The sequence below is a fragment of the Macrobrachium rosenbergii genome, chromosome 8 (assembly GCF_040412425.1).
Source record: "Macrobrachium rosenbergii isolate ZJJX-2024 chromosome 8, ASM4041242v1, whole genome shotgun sequence".
Classification (NCBI taxonomy): Eukaryota; Metazoa; Arthropoda; class Malacostraca; order Decapoda; family Palaemonidae; genus Macrobrachium; species Macrobrachium rosenbergii.
Window position 1 is genome coordinate 46,872,249 of NC_089748.1, and position 22,849 is coordinate 46,895,097.

At 35.0% G+C, this 22,849-nt stretch overlaps 1 protein-coding gene across 1 annotated transcript in view; it reads left to right on the plus strand.

Moving 5' to 3' along the window:
- Nucleotides 1–1,317: 1,317 nt before the first annotated feature.
- Nucleotides 1,318–22,849, plus strand: part of LOC136841137 (uncharacterized) — a 128,104-nt gene continuing 106,572 nt past the window's right edge. Inside the window, exons 1-2 of the mRNA XM_067108182.1 lie at nt 1,318–1,668; nt 7,509–7,594. Of these exons, the coding sequence (XP_066964283.1) occupies nt 1,617–1,668; nt 7,509–7,594 (138 nt within the window). The 5' untranslated portion in view covers nt 1,318–1,616. The remainder of the gene's footprint in view (nt 1,669–7,508; nt 7,595–22,849) is intronic.

Consider the following 22,849-nt stretch of genomic DNA (forward strand, 5'->3'; position numbering starts at 1 on the left):
ACCACCGAAAGATAGATCTGTTGTCGATGGCCTTGATTCTACGATGTACAGAAAACTCGATTGCGCCGAAGAAACTTCGGCGCATTTTTTACTTTTTATTTTTTTTTGTCCCTACTGAAGAATCAGTTGATTTAAAAAGAAACTCATAAATATAATTATAAAACAATTCAGTATAAAAATCTTACTTGATGATCGGCAGCATTATTTATAGTTGCTATTATTATAACATTAAATAGGTAATTTAATATGCAAAATAAGCGGCTGCATTATTATAACATTATTATAACAATTAAGGAGGTAATTTCATATATAAAACACCTGTAACATCTTGACTCTAACTTACTGTTTTGTTCCATCTCGTGTCTTCTCAAACTGTTCAAGAGACTTTAAAATAATTTTTTTTTAATTTGCTGGGTTTTTAAAAAAAAATATTTTTACCCATAAATAAAAAATCATTCATCCTTGAGCTTAGTAAATAAGTACTGATTTCGTGAGCTGTGTTATTGGAATACATTGATTCTGCACAATACTTAATTGATATAAGCTACAGTAGATGTCTTAATTATTACCAAATTAAGGATAAAAATGAGATATGAATAAATCATTTTCTTATACTAAAAGATATCTCTCCGTGCGAATTTTTTTGCAATAACTTTCTCTATTATGTTAGTGTCATCTAAAGTTCGTGTGGAATAACGTCATTATTATTATTATTATTATTATTATTATTATTATTATTATTATTATTATTATTATTATTATTATTATTATTATTATTGTTATTATTATTATTATTATTATTAAGGAAGAAGACCCTGTTTGAGGGTAAGTTTTGTTGAATAAAATGGCTGCATTTTGCAAATTGATTTTATACTGGGTTTTCTCAGTATAAAAGAATTGAGAAAACTCAGTATAAAATCAATTCTCAAAATTAAGCCATTTTATTCAACAAATTATTATTATTATTATTATTATTATTATTATTATTATTATTATTATTATTATTATTATTATTATTATTATTATTATTATTATTATTATTCAAAACAACAACCATGTTCATATGGTAAAAGTCCACCACAGGGGGGCATTGGCTTGAAATTCAAGCTTCCATGAAATATGGCGTTCATCTGAAAGACGTCACAGAAATTAATAAGAAATGCGCAAGGAAGAGTTCATCTATTAGAAAATCAGTTAAAAAATTAATAAATAAATAGATAAGCATGTCAGTAAATTGTTAAAATACAAGCAGAATTATTTTAGGGTAGTAATGCGCTGCATCTTCGCTCGAACTTTTGAAGAAGTTCCAACGTCCCCCGAGGGAGACTTCCACAATCCAGCTCTGAGAATTTTTACAATAGTCATCCATAAACTATACACACAATAGAAAACGGGCACTGAAATAGAAGATGGACACTCGCATGCCACAATCCTGAAGAAAATGGTTCCCAATAGTTTTTTTTTTTTCCTATTTAACCTGTGGTACGCAGGCAGGCACCGCAGGTTACGGGTACCGTAGGGAACTTCCAGTCAGTCGTGGAGCGAGCAAGAGTGAGGAAGTGTGTCTCTATCGATGTGGAAATCAGGAAATAAGTTCTTTTTGTAAATAGAAGATAATGGAAGTGTCGAGCGGAGGAGGATTATTCGACAGAATCATCGTCTTAGTTGGTAAGATTATACACCCACAGGACACTCTTATTAATAAGAATACGGTTAAATTGATTTACCAGCTTATACAGATAGTTTTTTCATGCGCTCTCGGGACCGGGGTTATGCAGTGTCAAGGTGACCGGCTGAAAAAAAAAAATAATCTAAAGAAACCTTTATTGAAACTGCAATATAATAGAGAATGACTTATTCTTTTTCGTGTTTTTGATTTTGTTGTTTTTAATTTTATAAGAATTTTCAACGGAATTATTTTTTGTGTGTTGAATATTGATAGCGTGCGTGTAGTTTCGACACCAGGAACCTCGAAGGGTGATTGGAGTTATTGTAAATGTACCATTGATCGTTACAGACTAATGATTGGGAAACTAAGAGGAATATACATATATATATATATATATATATATATATATATATATATATATATTATATATATATATACATGTATATACAGTATATATATATATTATATATAGTATGCAGGTGTTTGTGTTGTAATATATTATATATATATATATATATATATATATATATATATATATATATATATATATATATATATATAATATATTACAACACAAACATCAAAACTAAATATCTAAGTGTGCAGGACGGTGACACTGTGCAAACTATATTTTTTTATGTTCAGAAATCTTCTAAACTTACTTGATTGTCTGCTTTCTTTCACTGTTTTGAAATAATTCAGTTACAGATGTTACAGAATAATGTATATGTAATATTATGTATGTATGCATATATGTAATTACATATATATGTATATATATTTGCACGTATATATATATATATATATATATATATATATATATATATATATATATTATATATATATAATACATATATATATATATATATATATATATATATATACATGTATATATATATATATTATATTTACACACACATATATATATATATATATATATGGTGATGTACATATAATAAAAAATATATATAAATTTATATATATATATATATATATATATATATATATATATATATATAAATATATATATATATGTGTGTGTACATATATATACAAAATATACTTATATACATATAAATTTATATATAAGTATATTTTGTATATATATGTACACACACATATATATATATATAAATTTATATATATCATGTATTTATATGTACACATATATATATATATATATATATATATATATATATATATATGTGTGTGTGTGTAAATATAATATATATATGTATATATATATATATATATGCGTGCAAGTATATATACATATATGTATATTATATATATGCATACATACATACACATACATATACATATTCTGTACATCTGTAACTGAATTATTTCAAACTTAGGAAAAGAAAGCAGATAATCAAGTAAGTTTAGAAGAGTTTCTGAACATAAAAAAAAAATATAGTTTGGCACAGTGTCACCGTCCGCGCACAGACTTAGATTTGTATTTTTCAGAAGCACAGAATTGGCGAAAATATCGCGCGCGTTGAAATAAGAGTATCTTTTCAAAGCGTTTCCTAATGCCTTGCTGCCCTTTACAGATAGCTGACATTTTTACTAGTAGAAGCTAAGCTAAGGCTTCTTTTTAAATCATTATTTGTTTATATGTATATATTATTTATATATATGTATTTGTACATAGCCTATATATATATGTATATACATGAATTTGTGTCACATCACCGTGACATTTTGTTGTTGACAAACACTAAACATTAAGCTACAAATATCGTTGATATCCAATTCGCTCTACTTCGGAAATATCACCGCAAGAGAATTATAAATTATATATATATATATATATATATATATATATATATATATATATATATATATATATATATATATATATACTCGTATGTAAAGATGAATTCAACCTAATAAACTAATTAAAGGTATTACACAACCTGCCCTAATCCCACGAAAATCTAGTACTGAGAATGTAGCGTTAAGAATTATTATGTATTTAAGTGTTTTCAGTGTTATAAATACCACACCATACTCTAGCCAAGCATTTAGATGTAGATTTGAAACTAAGAATATATATATATATATATATATATATATATATATATATATATATATATATATAAATATATATATATTTCGTCTTTTAAACCTAGGTCTATTTTTGGGGTATGTCCCATTATGTGTCTTTCCCGATTTCTCTTTCTACTTCTCTGTAACTTTCCGGCTATATTATGGCATGTATTTGACTGTACTTGTAGTCTATACAACATACCATAGTCTATATGGTATATTGTCTATGTGATATAACATACTGTAGTCTGTATTGTATACTTCTATAGTCTATACAATAGTCTATATAATATACCTATAGTCTGTAGAATATTCTATATAATATACCTATAGTCTATAAAATATACCTGTCGCTATACATAGTCTATACAATATACCCATAGTTTATACTATAGTGTATTCAATATGCCTATAGTGTATAACTGTCCATGCAGTAGTCTATACAGCTTACCTGAAGTTTATATATAGTCTATACAATATACGTACAGCCTATATAATAGTCCATACAGTCTACCAATAGTCTGTATAATAGTCTATACAATAGCCTAGACAATAGTAGTATATACAATACACCATGAGTATGGTTGGGATATGATCGGTAGCTTGTATTGTTGGGCGAGTCGAAGACTCTTAATACTAATTATTGCGCTGGTAGTTCAGTCGAGGCTCAAGCTCGTTAACGTATTTGTCATCAGAAACTCCTGTTCTGAGTTCATATAGACTCTGGAGTCTCTGGTCACTCAGTCTTCCTTTGACTTTAGTGATGGCTGTCACCATACTGAATTGGACTGTGCGGTTTGGTTGAAAGAAGCTACCTGGTACTATATAGGGGCTTTCCTAAGGTAAAACGTTTCATACGTTTGCCAACTCTAAACATTTTTTGTTCGTAATATATGTCCGTAACTTTTGTATTTTTGAAGTTTACGTGTCACGTGACTCATTTATAATAAACTTTCATTTTCCCCGTTGAGAAAAACTGGCAGAGCCTTCCGGTTTTCAAAATGTATGTAGGAAAGAGGGTGCTTGCCTATTCCTTAATCATTGACCCCAACTGACACGGGTACTCATTCATAATTAGGTCAGAAGCTGTAGAACTTGGTAATGTAAGCCAAGGTTTAGTACTATGTGAAATCCGTTCCGGTAATTTGTATCCTCAAAATGGAAAAAGACTCCCGAGTAGCATAGAAACAAAATCACGTTATTTAACTCTGATAATTTGAGCTTTCATTAAATGAAAAATGGTCAAGTGGCTACCTGTAATTTCAAGCCGAAATGATGGCGTGCTCAAACGTACATTCTCTCAAGCATTATCAGCTCGCTAATCCACGTACATTGCGCGTAAAGAAAGGATTTTAAAGTCAGTTTGGACAGGATTGATTGGACGTCCAAGGCCATTCGTAATCATATTTCGTGCATATTCTGACCCTCTTCACTTGACCTCTAGTTAATGAGTTAAAATGGCCCAGTTGAGGATCGTTACGAAGTGCTTTGCGCTACCAACCGCCGACTGACAGACGTTTCTTGAAATTTTCATAATTTCTCCCGATTATGAATCTTATTTTGCTCTTTGTTGAGATACAGACAGATGTAGGTGTTAAATAACTGTTTGTTTTGGAGTAAATTCAAAGAAAATTAACCATTAAAGAAATGGTTAGACTAAGAAAAAGTCTAGGTATAGCCGTAGATGGGAAGTAACCATCAATCGTTTGAAATGGGTAAATGGTCTTTCCTTGATGTTTATTCTTCCCGAACGTTTGAAAATATTATTATTATTATTATTATTATTATTATTATTATTATTATTATTATTATTATTATTATTGAAATATATTTTATACAGGTATACGTATATACCAAGCGTTTTTTTACAGTTGGCCGATGGATTAGTGGATTGAATTTTGACTGGTCTCTGGCCGCCCGGAGCTGAGGTGTGATTTAGGCCTAACCGACAAGCCGACCCTCCGACTGTATTATTATTATTATTATTATTATTATTATTATTATTATTATTATTATTATTAAGCATGTATTACGACATATGTTGATTTTTTCAGAGACTAAATATTTAAACCTTTGAATACTTGTAACATTCCGTCATCTACCGTCAGGTAGGTTACGGTGATACAATGCACATAACTTTGTATCTAAGTACTTTTTGTGGTTTAGCTTATAAATACAGTTAAGATGAGAGCAACTGCAGTTATGGCTTGCATTATAACTGATAAAACTTTAAATATGGCGGTTTAGGATCATAAGTGATTATAGTTAATGGTGAATTTATGACCACATTAACTGTAAATATTTCTGTACTTATGATTAATACAAGTTCCATTTTAGGGTGTTATTTTTTTGCGTTTCTTTTGATAAATAGGATAAGTGGAGACTTAAGCTCTTGAGATTAAGCCTAATCTCATGTTGTCCTCGTAGTTTCAGAATGAGCCTAGATAGGCATGTGTATGTGAAAGGGATATGCTAATGTTTATTTCCAGTCATTTTAAAACCCTTGAGATACCAGCGGATGTATTTGTGTTTATATTGTCAAGTGTTATCAGTTATATTTAAAACTATAATGGCAGTTAATCCCGTCATAACTCATTAATAAAACAACTGAAGGTACTTGGAACTAGATACAAAGTTACTTGCATGTTAGGATTTTGATGTGTAATTTTAAATACATTAGAATGACTGACAGGGTACAAGAAATATGATCCTCAAAACAATATGTTCTTAAGATATTCGCGTAGGAGGGTAGCGGTGCCGTCAGTGCACCTCATAGTTCTTCATTGGAGGGGTGGGTAGAGCTCTCGGCTAGCACGCTGTTGGCCCAGCGTTCGACTCTCCGACTGGCCAGTGAAGAATTAGAGGAATTTATTTCTGGTGATAGAAATTCATTTCTCGTCATAATGTGGTTCGGATTCCACAATAAGCTGTAGGTCCCGTTGCTAGGTAACCAGTTGGCTCTTAGCCACGTAAGATAAATCTAATCCTTGGGGCCAGCCCTCTCTAGGAGAGCTGTTAATCAGCTGAGTGGTCTGGTTAAACTAAGGTATACTCAAGTGCACCTGATGCGGAGCTCTGTGGGTATTACTGAAGGTTCTTTATGGCGTCCATTCGGCCCTTAGCTGCAACCCCTTTCATTCCTTTAGCTGTACTTCCGTGCATATACTCTTTCTTCCGTCTTACTTTCCTCAACCCTCTCCTGACAGTTGTTTCAACGTGCAGTTGAGAGGTTTTCCTCATGTTACACCTTCAAATAAACCTTTCTTCTCTCAGTTTCCCTTCCAGCGCTGAATGACCTCGTCATAGGTCCGAGCGCTTGGCCATTGGCCTAAATTTCATATTCCATTCCATTCCATTATATTTCTTAACTGCACCAAGGATAAAAATATAATTTTATTAACTTTTATACACGCACCTTCGAATCTAGTCTCATTCTGGAACTAAGAGGACCTTATGATCTGATTAGGCCTAATCTCAAGAGCTTAAATGTCCATTCATCCTACCTGTTAATAGGAGTGCTAAAAGCATAACAGCCTAAACTTGAAATTGCATTAATCGTAATTATGGCAATACTTAGTTTATGTTGCAATTAACTTGTTTTCATGGCTAGACCCACGGTCTAGAAACAACGGGGCCAAACCCATCACTAAAATCAGTTAATAATCCTTAGCTGTCATATTTAAAGTATTTATTACCTAAGATACCAATCTACGTGTCAAGTCCTTGTGTGTATAAAAGAATTTATGATTCGAGTGTAAATTTATTTTCTCCCATCTTATTTCAGGTCTAGTGGCTCTCCTAAGCGTCCCCTGCCAAGGCGGCCCAATCGACGAATCGGATACTTCGCTTAGTACCTGTAACACCGGATGGGTGAGTCATATTTCATCTGGCCTTTTCGCCGAAATGGAGGTTGTATCAACATATACCTGTCATTTTAGTGATTTAGGTTTTTTCAAGTGATTTAGTATAGTGATTTACGTTATTGAGCGATATATTTTAGTGGTTTAGGTTTTTTGAGTGATTTATTACATAGACTTAGTAATATTATGGAGAAATAATATTTTTAATAGTGATTTTTTTTTTATAGATTTTGAAGCATTTTTTTTGGGGGGGAGGCCTACAGTAAATAATTATCACGAGAAAAATATTGACTTTTTGATGAAATTTTCTAATTTGTTTTTGTATCTGAATAATAAGTACAACATACAATGTTCTTGGTTAACTAAAGTCTGTTAAACACTATATAAGGTCACTAGGGTGTGGCCTGTTAGAACAAAACAGCGCATCCAGATTTATTTAGCTATTTAAATCGTTCCACTAACGTTATTCCCTTGTTTATCGTTGCTGTCTGAGTCAAGTACTAAATGTGCTTGGAATATACTCTATTACAGTGAACTACAGTACTTCTAAATGCCCTGTGATGACTACATGTCGCTAAAACTGAGATTGACATCGCAAGTATAAAAAAAAAGCCACATCTCATTGTTTTTATAAAGAAAATGGTTTTCCAATGAAAATATCTATAGCTGAGTGTGTTTTCAGTGAAAACCGGTAAAGTCCAATGTATTTTAACTTCACTTAAGCTCTCGGTTAAGCTCTCGGCGGTGCACTGTAGGCATTACTTAAGGTTCTCTGCAGCGTCCCTGCGGCCCCTAGCTGCAACCCCTTTTCATTCCTTTTACTGTACCTCTGTTCCTATTGTCTTTCTTCCATCTTACATTCCACCCTCTTCGAATAATTGTTTCATAGTGCAACTGCGAGGTGTTCCCTCTGTTACACCTTTCAAACCTACCTACTCTCAATTTCCTTTCCAGCGCTGAATGACCTCATAGGTCCCAGTGCTTGGGCTTTGGCCTAAACTCTGTATTCCATTCCTTAAGCTCTCGGCTGTACTTGAGAAGAATTTCACTTGTTAGGTTCTGCCAACCCCGCACTTTCGTTATTTTACAGCCGTTTCTCTGAGTTTAATCTCAATAAAGGTTAATTTTATTATTATTATTATTATTATTATTATTATTATTATTATTATTATTATTATTATTATTATTATTCTACTTCTTCTTCTTCTTCAGAAGCTAGGCCCTAATTCATATGGAACAACCCTACATGGGGCCACGGACTTGAAATTCAAGCTTCCAAAGAATATGGCGTTCATTTGAAAGAAGTTTCAGATGATAGGAAATACAGAAAGAAGAGATTAGTTATTACAACAGAAAAAATAGATTAATAAATAAATAAACTGTGGGAGGTCAGTTAGTACAAAGGAGTCACAGTTCGCTAGCCTCTGATGGCGTTTTTGACCCTGGGCCCTTGTTACGCCAGATAACTTGCAATCAGCCAGTCACAAAATCAAGCAGAGGATTCTTATGCAGTTGCAAAAAAAAAAAAGAAACTCTTTTCAAACCCAATAACAATGACATTATTTCTGAGAAAAGTACCAGTATATATAAAAAATGACTGACGACTACTCTTAGTGACTCAGAAACTTTCCCCTCCTATCGCCTGAGTTATTGATCTTAACTTGACCCCAGAGTCATTGAGTCCAAGGATCCGATTGACCAGTGCTTGAAAGTAATCTCTCAAGGTCTTGGGTTAATCTGGTCTATACCAGCTAAGAGATAAACAATTCCACCCTTTTATAAAGCTTGTCTCTTTCTGTACAGAAGGTAAAGATGAATCAAGATAGATGAATTCTCTTAGATACTGGAGTTAACATACCAAAATGGTTGATAATCAGCGAGGTTGAAAGATACGCACAGCAGTATAAGTCTTACCGTTTGGCTAGTTGTGAGTGTTCTTCATCCCCAATGATCTCAGCCTCACGTTGACTTTTTCTGACCTCTGTTTCGAGTACTGCTTTTCTCTAGATAGCCTTGTCTGCTATACCACAAAGTGCTGCGTAGGGAGGTAGTGCCGTCAGTCAGTGCACCTCACGTTGCTCATTGTAGATGTTACATAAGTTTCTTGCGGCGCCCCTTCGGTCCCTAACTGCAACCCCTGTCCGTTCCTTTTACTGTACCTCCGTTCATATTCTCTTTCTTCCATCTTACTTGCCTCATTCCTCTCTTAACAATGGTTTCACAGGAAACTACGAGGCTTCACCCTTGTTACATCTTTAAATTTAACCTTTTAACTCTCAACTTCATTATAGGGCCCAGATCTTGACCTTTGGCTTAAATTCTATATCCAGATTCACATTGTTTCGTATCTTGGAAAAATGAAACAGAAAATAAAATTCCCTTTTTGTGAAGAACGCAGCACGTTGAATAAACTATGTGAAACTTTGACGGAGTTATTTGAATGTTATACAAGATTTCTCAAAACTAACTTTGATATTTTTTATATTTCAAGGTTACATTGACTTCGAAAATTTCCCACGTTATGTATTGTTTTTCATCCTTTTCTTGGAAGACCTAATTTAAAACGTAGCTCCCATGTAAAAATAAAGTTGGCCAGTTCTCTGAGTTCCTGGAGTCGTCTCTGTAAAATTAAAACCTAATCATTTTTATATAACATGGATAGAACATCTCCAACCTTCTGATGTTACCTTAGAAAGGCGAATTCCAAATTTATGATCCTTGGAATTGGAATATAAAATTTAGACCGAAGGCCAGGTTCTGGGACCCATGGGGTCAGTCAGCGCTCAAAATAACGTTGAAACAATTGTTAGGAAAGGGTTGAGGAAAGTAAGATGGAAGAAAGAGAATATGAACGAAGGTACAGCCAAAAGGAATGAAAGGGGTTGCAGCTAGGGGCCGAAGGGACGCCGCAAAGAGCCTCAAATAACGACTACAGTGCGCAGCTTGAGGTGCACTGACGGCACTGCCCTTCCCCCCTTTGGGGGACATTAAATTTTAATTTTTTGACCCTTTTAATCGGTCTAAAAGGTCATTTTAATAGTGGTATTTTCAGATGGGCGACTCTCTTAAATTTTACATCTAGAATTCTTTCGGTGGAAGATGAGCTGTAAATAATGGGACTGTCTTGATAATTTTAGCTGTTTTGCTTTCTTCTGCCCCCACTGAATCATTAAGCCTGCCTCTGAGACGCGTGCAGTCTTGTGTCTTCGATAAAAGCTCGCTCTCTCTCTCTCACAACGCATTTATGAAAAAACTGGATATCCGTCTGTTTCTGAAGTTGTTTAACTGAGACTCACATACACACTTCTCTCTCTCTCTCTCTCTCTCTCTCTCTCTCTCTCTCTCTCTCTCTCTCTCTCTCTCTCTCTCTCTGAATATTTTAACATCTCTTCAAAACTTGTAAAAGCAAAGATGAATGAGCTCGTGTTATCATAGTTGTTATTTATCAGTTGTTTAGTTATTTAGTTATGCAGTTAGTTATTTTTAATAGAATGATTAACATTTTGTTATATTGGAATTTGGAGCCAAGATTCTATTTATAATGCAAGAATGGAAAATTATTATTATTATTATTATTATGTTATTATTATTATTATTATGTGTTATTATTATTATTATTATTATTATCGTGGCAGACATCAGTAACTTTGCCTTCATACAAAGTCTCTCCATACACTCATTAGAAAAAGCAGAGAGAGAGAGAGAGAGAGAGAGAGAGGAGAGAGAGAGAGAGAGAGAGAGAGAGAGAGTATTCTTCACGATTTTGCCTCACCTCCTAGTGAGTATACGCACGTCCTACAGTCAAAGCTACAATTTAACCTATATAGATTGCTAGTTCGAAAGAGCACTTTACGTAAGTGGACTTGCGTACCCCCGATAGGAGTCGATCGCAATTCGCAACGACTGTGTCATCAAACCGTAGCCGCAAACAAGTTCGGTCGTCATAGCACCGTCAGGCAGGTGCTCGTGTCCGTTTTCTTGGTCTTCACTAGAAAAAAAAGTTTCGTTTGTTATGACGTATATCGTGGAATACTTTCATTATCTTATAATAGATAAGTTTTTTTTATTAGGCCTATATAAATGTTCTTTTTTTCCAGTAGAAAAATAGGACTTTATTCAACAAAACTTCAGATGTTGCGGTTTTACACAAGCCGAAGTCAGCGTCGACGACGCGTTCGAATGCATTATCGATTTCATAACAGCGCCAAGCTGGTGGGGCTAAATTATTCATTCACTGGTCTTAAGCCACATTCTTACTTAAAATATTGTTATTTTCCGTTACTGACGGTGATATGGAAGTTAATATACGGACCTAATATTAAAATATTGTTCCTTAATGAAGTTACAAATAAAACCGACAAACAAAAAGCTTCCATTGTAGCTTCTGTGCATTGTACCCTTCTCGTTTTCTTTAGCTTTGTCTGATATTGGGAATGTGATCGAGGTTCTTCAAGTTTTAGGTTATTATCTGCTCGGGAATGTCTGTTAACTTTGCGTGGGAAGTTGTTTCATGTTCTCCATTCTTGATAGAAGCTCTGTTAAAGAGAATCTCTCCCATTTTTACCTTTATTTCATTGATACGGGTGAAAAAACTTTCATGACACAAAGAGGTCTACTGCACACATTCACCAGAAACATATAGGCCTAGCAAGCACAATGGCCTCTCCACTAGTCGATTTCCTTACATTTCTCTTGGGTATGCTTTCCACCAGAAGCCTCAAAACTAAATGTATAATGCATGAATGAGCTCTTCCTTTCCTTGTGGGACTAGAAGAGATTGGCAGTCGAATTTCGATATATATTTAAGTAGCTTTCGTGAAATTCTTAATGCCAGGAAAGTAGTTTCAGTGTGGCCCACGTGTCATGGCTTTCTCAGAACGAAGAAGAATGCACAATATAATTTAGGGTATATTTGATTTTTTTACCTGCTGAAACGAAGAAACTTAAATGCCAAACTGAAAGAACGAAATAGAAGCTCAACGGCATACAGAGTGCCATTCTTTTAACGAAATAATAATAATAATAATAATAATAATAATAATAATAATAATAATAATAATAATAATAATAATAATAATGAAAGTATTTTGTCTCCTAGAGGAGCTGAAGTGAGCCTAAATATCTCTGAAATTATAATATTTTTTGTTTTTACATATGATACATCGTCACTTAGCCTTCTTTAGCTTTCCCTTGTGGGGTATTCGATATGGATTTTGTGGGCCATGTCAGAAAGGTTAGGTTAGGCTAGGTTAGGTGAATGAATATATGTATATACATATATGTGTATACACACACATATAGATAGATAGATAGATAGATAGATAGATAGATAGATAGATAGATATACATACATATATGTATATATTTATATATATAATATATACAGGGTGTGTACATCTATATATACATATGTGTGTGTGTGAATTTAGCAATTCTAGAAGAGAAAATAAAATGATAGAAAGAACACTCACTTTACGAAAGTCATGTTTTCGGCTACGAGAGAGAGAGAGAGAGAGAGAGAGAGAGAGAGAGAGAGAGAGAGAGAGAGAGAGAGAGAGAGAGAGAGAAGACACTTAACAAGTTGCTTACTAATTAAAGCGTAATTACGGGGTAAATGCCCCGTAATAACGCTTGTTTACAAGGAAAGAGCAAAGACTTTTATACGCCACTCTGACTTACTGTCTTGCCGTTAGTCTTGACGAAGGCCGGGAGAAAATTAAATAAAATGTCATATTGTAATTTACTTACATTTTTACCTATTTATTTATTTATTTGTTGATTTTTATCCTCTGGAAGTTTTAATTTCAAGTCAACTGGCACTGTGGTGGGCTTGTTCCATATGAATAAGGTTTATCTTGTTATTAATAATAATAATAATAATAATAATAATAATAATAATAATAATAATAATGATAATAATAATAATAGTATCTTCTGTAATTTCTTTCCAATAAACACCTTATTCTTAGGAAGCTTGGATTTCAAGTCAGTTGGCCCTGTTGGTGCTTGGTTCATATGAACAGGGTTGATCTTGTGAATAATAATAATAATAATAATAATAATAATAATAATAATAATAATAATAATAATAATAATAATAATAATATCTTCTGTAAATTTCTTTCCAATGAATACCATATTCTTGGGAAGCTTGGATTTCAAGTCAGTTCGCACTGTGGTGGGCTTGTTCCATATGAACAGGGTTGATCTTCTGAATAATAATAATAATAATAATAATAATAATAATAATAATAATAATAATAATAATAATAATAATAATAATAATAATTTTTGCGTTCAAACAGCTGTTCCGTTTTGTAATTTGAAACTTAATTAGATCAAACGCTTTCCGCAGCTTTCTGATTTGACCAAACCCAGTCGGTTTTTCGAAGCATCGCGTCCTGCCGATCGTCATTTGTTTCTCCCCCCCCCGATATTCTCCCCGCTTGATGAAACTTGAGCCTCAAAGGTTGACAAACGATAATTCCTTCGACCTTGCGTTTCGTGACGTAATCGCGTTTTGGCGGGGAAGGTTGCGTGATTACTCGGAGTTTTGGTTCCTCGGAGATTACAAAAAGCAAAAAAAAAAAAAAAAAAAAATGGAGTTTACGTTTATACACCAATATATGACCTTCTGAGATACTTATAATTTAATTACTTTTTTCTGTTTATTTATTAATTTATTTTCTTTTTTACTTCTTAAGTGATTTCTTTCTGTTCCCTATTATCTTCTGTTGCTTCTTTCTAATGAACAATGTAATATTCTTTGGAAGCTTGAATTTCAGGTCATTGGCCCCTGTAGGTTGTTCCAGAATAATAATAATAATAATAATAATAATAATAATAATAATAATAATAATAATAATAATAAGTATATTTCTATAACTTTGTTCTAATGTCTCTGTGTGCCTGAGATGTTTAATACAGAAATAATCTTTCTGATTTTGTTCCAGTGGGACTTAGTTCTTAGTTTGTGCCAGAATTAGGAATAACAGGTTATTGCAACTGAATTTCCTGAGTCCAGGAATACCTGATCAGAAATTCGTGATCAGTAAATTCATGATCAGAAATTCCTGATCAGTAAATTCATGATCAGTAATTCTTGATCAGTAAATTCATGATCAGTAATTCCTGATTAGCAACATCTGATCAGATATTCCTGATCATTAATTCATGATCAGTAATTCCTGATCAGCAATACCTGATCAGTAAATTTGTGATCAGTAATTCCTGATCAGTAATTCCTGATTAGTAAATTCGTGATCAGTAATTCCTGATCAGTAATTCCTGATCATCAGTACCTGATCACTCTCTTAAAATTGGAGCCCTTTACAGAATCGTTTACAATATTCAAGGCTACGATTTGAACCCCTTTTGAAAAATCAGTAAAAAAGGCTGAAAAGTCTAAAGTCAACCTTCCCTCGCTGATTCTAAAAAAAAAAAGTATTTCAAAAGCAAACAAGTAAAAATCCGCCGAAGTTTCTTCGGCGTAATCGAGTTTTCTGTACAGCGTATAATGCTGTATGAAACTTTCAGCCATGGCCCCTGAAACTCTTAGCCGCGGCCCATGAAACTCAGCCACGGTCCGGTGGTGGCCTCAGCCACGGTCCTTGAAACTCTTAGCCGCGGCCCATGAAGCTCAGCCAAGGTCCGGTGATGGCCTGTGTTGTTGGTACTTATAGCGGTGCCAGAAGTACAAATATGGCTAACTTTAAGCTTGAATAAAATAACAACTATTGAGGCTAGAGGGCTGCAATTTGGTATGTTTGATGATTGCAGGGTGAATGATCAACATACTAATTTGCAGGCTTCTAGCCTCAGTAGTTTTTAAGATCTGAGGGCGGACAGAAAAAGTGCGGACGGACAGACAAAGGAGTTTTCTTTTACAGAAAACTAAAAAGGAATATAGGTATTGGAGCTGACTTCCTGCCAGCTGGAATTAAGAGGTCGCTTTTAACACGATCGACTCCGTAATCACAGAAGTGGGATAAAATATGAACCTCGTTAGCGCCGGCCGAATCATGCTAAGCCTTCTTCCTCAAGGCTGCGTGCTGTTACATCACCGACACGCAGTGTACTGCAGGCATTACTTAAGGTTCTTTGCAGCGTCCCTTCGGCCCCTAGCTGCAATCTCTTTCATTCCTCTGAGCGTACCTCCGTTCATTCCTCTGAGCGTACCTCCGTTCATATTCTCTTTCTTCCATCTTACTTTCCTCAGCCCTCTCCTAACAGTTGTTTCATAGTGTAACTGCTTTGAGGTTTTCCTCCTGTAGCACCTTTCAAACCTTTTCTCTCTAAATTTCCCTTTCAGCGCTGAATGACTTCGTAGGTCCCAGAGCTTGGCCTATGGCTTGAATTCTATGTTCTATTCTATTCAAGAATGGCCGCATATTCGATAAAAATGCGAATTATCTGGTTAAAAGTTGGGGGACAAGTATAAGAATTTGACAGTTTTTGTCTTATTACTTCGTTCGTTTTCTGAATTATTCATATTATTTAGATGATGAACCATATTCATATGGAACAAGCCCGCCACAGGGACCACTGACTTGAAATTCAAGCTTCCAAAGAATATTACGGTGTTCATTAGAAAGAGGTTACAGAAAGGCAAGAGCAGTTATCTGAGATTATGAGCTTGGGGTTTATAAAGTCTGTTGACTCTGTCCAGAAGGTTTTTCAGCTGAGGATTTAAAGAAAGCACGAAAGAAAAGAAAAGAAAGACTCACAAGAAGCAAGCATTAGCTGCCATTAGCCACCAACTACATTCTTCGACTCGAAAGCAGAAAAAGACATAAAGAGTTTTGCGTTGAAGTCTGCCCGCGATGTCATGCCGTTCGACACGCTATATCCTTTTATTTTCCTCGTCCGTCCGACAATGGCGTCTCCCCCCTCCCCACCCCCTCCATTACTTCGTCTCAGTCGCGTCAGGCTTCGTTGCTCCTACCTGGCACTGGTGGTCAAGGGTAACGGAGCAATATTTTGCAGTGCCAGAATTGCTCCATTGATCACGGCACCTTGTCATTTGACGGTGGAGTAATGTGGTGGAATTGGTAACGCTGTGTGTGTGTGTGTGTGAAGTAGCTTTACTCCAGAGAGAGAGAGAGAGAGAGAGAGAGAGAGAGAGAGAGAGAGAGAGAGAGAGAGAGAGAGAGAGAGTTATTTGGGTGTTAATTGCATAGGTGGTTCCCTCTGTGAAGTCAGAAGTATTTGAAAGCTTGGTAGATCTAGAATCAGAGAGAGAGAGAGAGAGAGAGAGAGAGAGAGAGAGAGAGAGAGAGAGAATGAGTTATTCAGGTGATAAATTTACTGCTTAGGTGGTTGGGTCAGTAAAGTCAGAAGTATATGAAAGATAGATAATCAGATCGAGAGAGAGAGAGAGAGAGAGAGAGAGAGAGAGAGAGAGAGAGAGGGGAGGGTTTCTAAGCACTAGTTTCACTTGTTTGAATGACTCGACGAAAAATTAAGTAAACATTTTCACAGAGAGAGAGAGAGAGAGAGAGAGAGAGAGAGAGAGAGAGAGAGAGAGAGAGAGAGAGAGATTTATGCAGCCCGCTCCTATTAATTCGACAGAATCGAGTGAGGAAATATCTTTCAACCCAATTTCATCTTATTCCCTCTAATTATAAATAGCGAATGCTTTCTTACATACTACGTTACTTGCAAAGGAGTTCATTTCTTTTGCAGGAAGTATGTCATTAGTTTTGTGAAGAATTTGAATACCTTTTGTTACAGATAAATAATTTTGCTGGATTAGAAAAATGAATTTTTAGATACTTTTTATCTTTCCACTTCGATACCAATTTACTGTGTATTTGTTAAACACTTTTTCACCTTATGAAATTGCGTAATTCCCGTAGGTGGACAATGCCGTCAATGCACCTCACGCGGTGCACTGTAGGCATTATTTAAGGTTCTTTGCAGCGTCCCCTCTTACTGTACATCAGTTCACATTCTCTTTCTTCCATCTTACTTTCCGCAACCCTCTCCTAGCAATTGTTTCAAAGTGCAACTGAGAAGTTTTCCTTCTGTTACGCCTTTAAACCTTTTTGCCCTGTTTCCATTTCAGCGCTGAATGACATCATAGGTCCCAGCGCTTGGCCTTTGACTTAAATTATATATTCTAGTCTATTCAGGAAAGAAATTACCCTGTTCCATTTACCCTCTTATGTAAAACAAGTAAAAAATGCGCCGAAGTTTCTTTGGCGCAGTCGAGTTTTCTGTACATCTTATAATCAAGGCCACCGAAAATAGATCTATCTTTCGGTGGTCTCGGTATAATGCTGTATGAGCCGCGGCCCATGAAACTTTAATCACGGCCAGCTGTTGGCCCGGCCTATATCGTTGCCAGATGCACGATTATGGCTAAGTTTAACCTTAAGTAAAATAAAAACTGCTAAGGCTAGAGGGATGCAATTTGGTATGTTTGATGAGCGGAAGGTGGATGATCAACATACCAATTTGCAGCCCTCTAGCCTGAGTAGTTTTTAAGATCTGAGGGCGGACAGAATAAAGTGCGGATAGACAGACAAAGCCTGGGCACAACAGTTTTCTTTTACAGAAAACTAAAAAAAGGGCATCATACGATTCCATTTTCACCTACCGCAGCTCTGTTCAGCGTCCTCTTTTACACCATCTCTATCCAGAGTAGCTCTGAAGGTCATATTCGTCTGAGTTCGATCAATAGGACGGATACGCGAACAGCATATTTGAGGATCCTTAAATGTCAAGTAGGTTTGTCTGTAGTCATGGTACGTGTCCGCTGTCATGACTCAGCTTGACTCCACCTTTTGTTCTTCTTGTTTCACTCTGTCGCAATTTTTCTTCTGCCTCTCTCTCTCTACTACTTCTTCTTCTTCTTCTTCTTCTTCTTCCTCTTCTTCTTCTTCTTCTTCTTCTTCTTCTTCTTCTTCTTCTTCTTCTTCTTCTTTTCACAAGAAACTGGTGATCAGAGTGAGGTCTTATTGTTCAAACAGCTTATTTTCCTCATCTTTCAAGAACTTGATTATCATTTTGACGTCTCACTTTGCAAATAACATATTTTCCTCTTCTTTCAAGAAACTGATCATCATTATGAGGTCTCACTTTGTAAATAATGTATTTCCCTCTTCTTCTTTTAAGAAACTGTTGATCAAAGTGAGGTCTCTCTCTCTCTCTCTCTCTCTCTCTCTCAATAGCTTACGTTCCTCCTCTGTCAAGAAACTGATTATCTGTGTGAGGTCTTTGTTCAGATACCGTATTTTCTACTTCTCTCAAGAAACTGATTATCTGTTTGGGGTCTCACTGTTTAAATAGCTTATTTTCCTATTCTTCCAAGAAACTGATTATCAAAGTGAGACCTCTCTGTTTCAATAGCTTGGAGATGTTTATTTCTCGACTGCTAGTAAAAGATTCAACGCCTCCTGACCCGAGTATCGATAAGAACCACCTCTTGGCTTGAGCGTTTTAAAACTTCAATGTGTGTTTGGCAGCCTTCAGTTGTGGTGGATTTTGCTTTTCATATTTCCTAGGATTAAGATTATAATAGAAATAAAGTTTTTGTTAGAACATCACGCAAAAGTGTTGGATCAGAAGAGATAGGTATTTGCAGATGTTTCAGTATTAGTTGGTGATGATAAAGAGATTCTGTACAGATTGGTGAAAGAGTTTGATAAAGTTTTCAAGAATAGAAGGTTGAGAGCGAATGCTAGCGCTGAAATAGAGAGTCTTGGTACCCAGCAAGCGTTAGAAATATAAGTTATGTGGAAGTAGATACTGATCAGTAATGTTTAGGAAGGTGACATTCACTGGTACTATCGGATGCCATGCTTGTGAAGATACGTCAATGTCACGTGACGTCTCCATATTGGAAAATGTGTATGACCTAGAACCAATATCTCTTGAACTTCTTGAGGAAATGGGTTAAAATTTGCTTACAATATTTGGAAATAAAGGCAATTGGCAGTTGGTAATTTGGTATCAGTCGTCATGTAAATTAGGATTTGGGGGCCATGTCGAGATGATATATGCCTTGAGGCTTGTCATGACTAGTCTATGAGTTATTGTTGTCATTTTTCCTTGAACAGTAACAAAAACAATTATTATTATTATTATTATTATTATTATTATTATTATTATTATTATTATTATTATTATTATTATTATTATTATTATTATTATTCAGAAGATGAGCCCTATTCATATGGAACAAGCTCACAAAAGGGGCCACTGACTTAAAATTCAAGCTTCCAAAGAATATGGTGTTCATTTGAAAGAAGTAACAGAAGGTAACTGGAAATACGTGAAAAAGTGATCAGTTATTAGAAAAGAAAAGATCAATTAGCAAATTAATGAACAGATAAAAATGTAAGTAAACTAGTAAAATACAAGGAGAATGCTTTAGGTAGTAATGCTTGGCATCTCCGCTTGAACTTTCGAGGTTCCAATTGCGCAGCATCCTCAGAGAGACTGTTCCTCACTCCATCGGTGTGAGGAATAAAGAACCTCTGGAATTGTAAAGTTCAACCAGGTGGCACATTTTCTATTAGTACAAACTCTAGCATTTGGTATCTTCTGTTAATGTTTGTGATTGTTTATTTAATCCTGTGAGAAACTTGGGCATGTGGTAAATGAGATTGTGTCTTTTGTGATGTTTGAATACCAAAGGCTTATTTCTGTATTGCAATCGACACTGCCTCTGCTGTATACAGACGGTTGAAGTGTATAGCCTTGTACAAAGGTTGATTTCGCTGAGAGTCTCCGTTAAGAGTGCTCATTTAATACTAGAAGACAGCTGTCAGCTTTTAATGCTACTGGAGACACTATTTGTCATACCTTGCAGCATCCCTGTAGGGGAGTAATGCCGTCAGTGCACCTCGCGCAATGCACTGTAGGCATTACTTGAGGCACTTTGCAGCGTCCCTTCGACCTTTAGCTGCAACCCCTCTCGTTCTTTTTATAGTGCCAACTTTCATATTCTCCTCCTTCCATCTTACTTTCTACCGTCTCTTGACAATTGTTTTATATTGCAACTGCGAGGTTATCGTCTCTTAGTTCTTCGCTGGACTGGTCGATATCGTTCTCGGCTATCACTCGGCAGGGCCGGCGTTCGAATCTCCGGCCGGCCAGTGAAGAATTAGAGGAATTTATTTCTGGTGATAGAAATTCATTTCTCGCTATAATGTGGTTCGGATCCCACAATAAGCTGTAGGTCCCGTTGTTAGGAAACCAGTTGGTTCTTAGCCACGTAAAATAAGTCTAATCCTTCGGGCCAGCCCTAGGAGAGCTGTTAATCAGCTTGTGGTCTGGTTAAACTACGGTATACTTTTTACACCTTTCAAACCTTTTCATTCCTCTCAATTTCCCTTTCAGCGCTGAATGACCTCATCGTAGGTCCCAGCGCTTGGGCCTTCGGCCTAAATTTTAAATTCCAGTTCTAAAGTTTTTATGAGAAATACGTTTTTAGGAGCCTTTTTTTTTCTCATGTTCATCATGAGTGTTGTAAGCATCGCCTTTATTCATTTCCGATTTATATTTTTTATTCACTGCAACGAACGCTTCGTTCCCCATTTGCTACAAGCTCCCTCAATTCATTACTTTTTATTTGTTGAATGTTTATATAAGAAGTAACTATAACTTTAAAAATGCCATTAGCCAAGTTCATTACTTCCACCAGATCGATAAGGTAATGGAAGAAGTGAACAACATGTCAAAAGGAATTTGGAATGACTAAAGAATTTATGAATATAAAACTTTAATGTGTAAATTAACGATTTGTTATTACTAAGAACGCAGCCAACAGGCTATTAAGGGTTTAGGCTATTCATTACTGCAAGGACAGGGAAGGTAGAAGAATTAGCTACGTTAAGATGAATAGACCATGTATTGAGATTGAAGTCCTCCTTATCCATAGTATATTTACTTTCAGAGTAATGAAAACTTGAGTCTTACTTTATTATTATTATTATTATTGTTATTATTATTATTATTATTATTATTATTATTATTATTATTATTATTATTAAGATGAACCCAGTTCGAATGGAACAAGCCCACCACAGGGGCCATTGACTTGAAATTCAAGCTTCCAAAGAATATGGTGTTCATTTGAAAGAAGTTGTAGATTATTATTATTATTATTATTATTATTATTATTATTATTATTATTATTATTATTATTATTATTATTATTATTATTATTATTATTATGAAGATGAAGATGAACCCAATTCGAATGGAACAATCCCACCACAGGGGCCACTGATTTGAAATTCAATCTTCCAAAGAATATGATGTTCATTTAAAAATTAGTTACAGAAGGTAGTAGGAAATACAGAAAGAAGAGATCGGTTATTAGAAAAGAAAAAGTAAATCAACAGAAAATGACACCAAGTTAGGTCAGGTTAGGTATTTTGTCATGAACTGCCTTCCCATTTTCTCATAAAACATTGTCAGAAATGTCTTTTTTTTTTCTTTACTTCGATTTGGATAGAAGAAAGCTTTTAGGGAACTTCTCAGTACCAGAAGTCCTTTATTCCTCACGCCGTTGGACTGTGTAAAGCAATTCCCCTTGTATCTTAATAGTTTTCTTTCGTTTTTATCTACTTATTTATTAATTTAATATATTTTTTTCTTTTCTAATAACTGATCTCTTCTTTCTGTAACTTCCATTACCTTCTATTACTTCTTCAAATGAATACCGTAATATTCCTTGGAAGCTTGAATTTCAAGTCAGTGGCCCCTGTGGCCTTGTTCCATATGAATAAGGTTCATGTTCATAATAATAATAATAATAATAATAATAATAATAATAATAATAATAATAATAATAATAATAATAAATGGCGCATAGCTTAGACGAGAGCGGGACACGATTTTTGCAAACATCTAAGAGTTCTGTTTTTGCAAGTTTATGATACCATCTGCTGGCTGCGTCATTAAATCAACGAAATGCATCAACGTCTTATCATAGAATGGTCGCAGCCTGAGTATTTTGCAAAGCATGACGCTAATAGAATCACTGGCTACTGTAGATTTCCTCAGTAGGGGGTTAGTGCCGTTAGTGCACCTCGTGTGGTGCGCTGTAGGCACTACTTAAAGTTCTTTGCAGCGTGCCTTCGGCCCCGAGCTGCAACCTCTTTCGTTCCTTTTACTTCACCACCTTTCATATTCTCTTTCTTCCATCTTACTCTGCACCCTGTCCTAACAATTGATTCATAGTGCAATTGCGAGTTTTCCTCCTGTTACACCTTTCAAACCTTTTAATCTCAGTTTCCATTTCAGAGGTGAA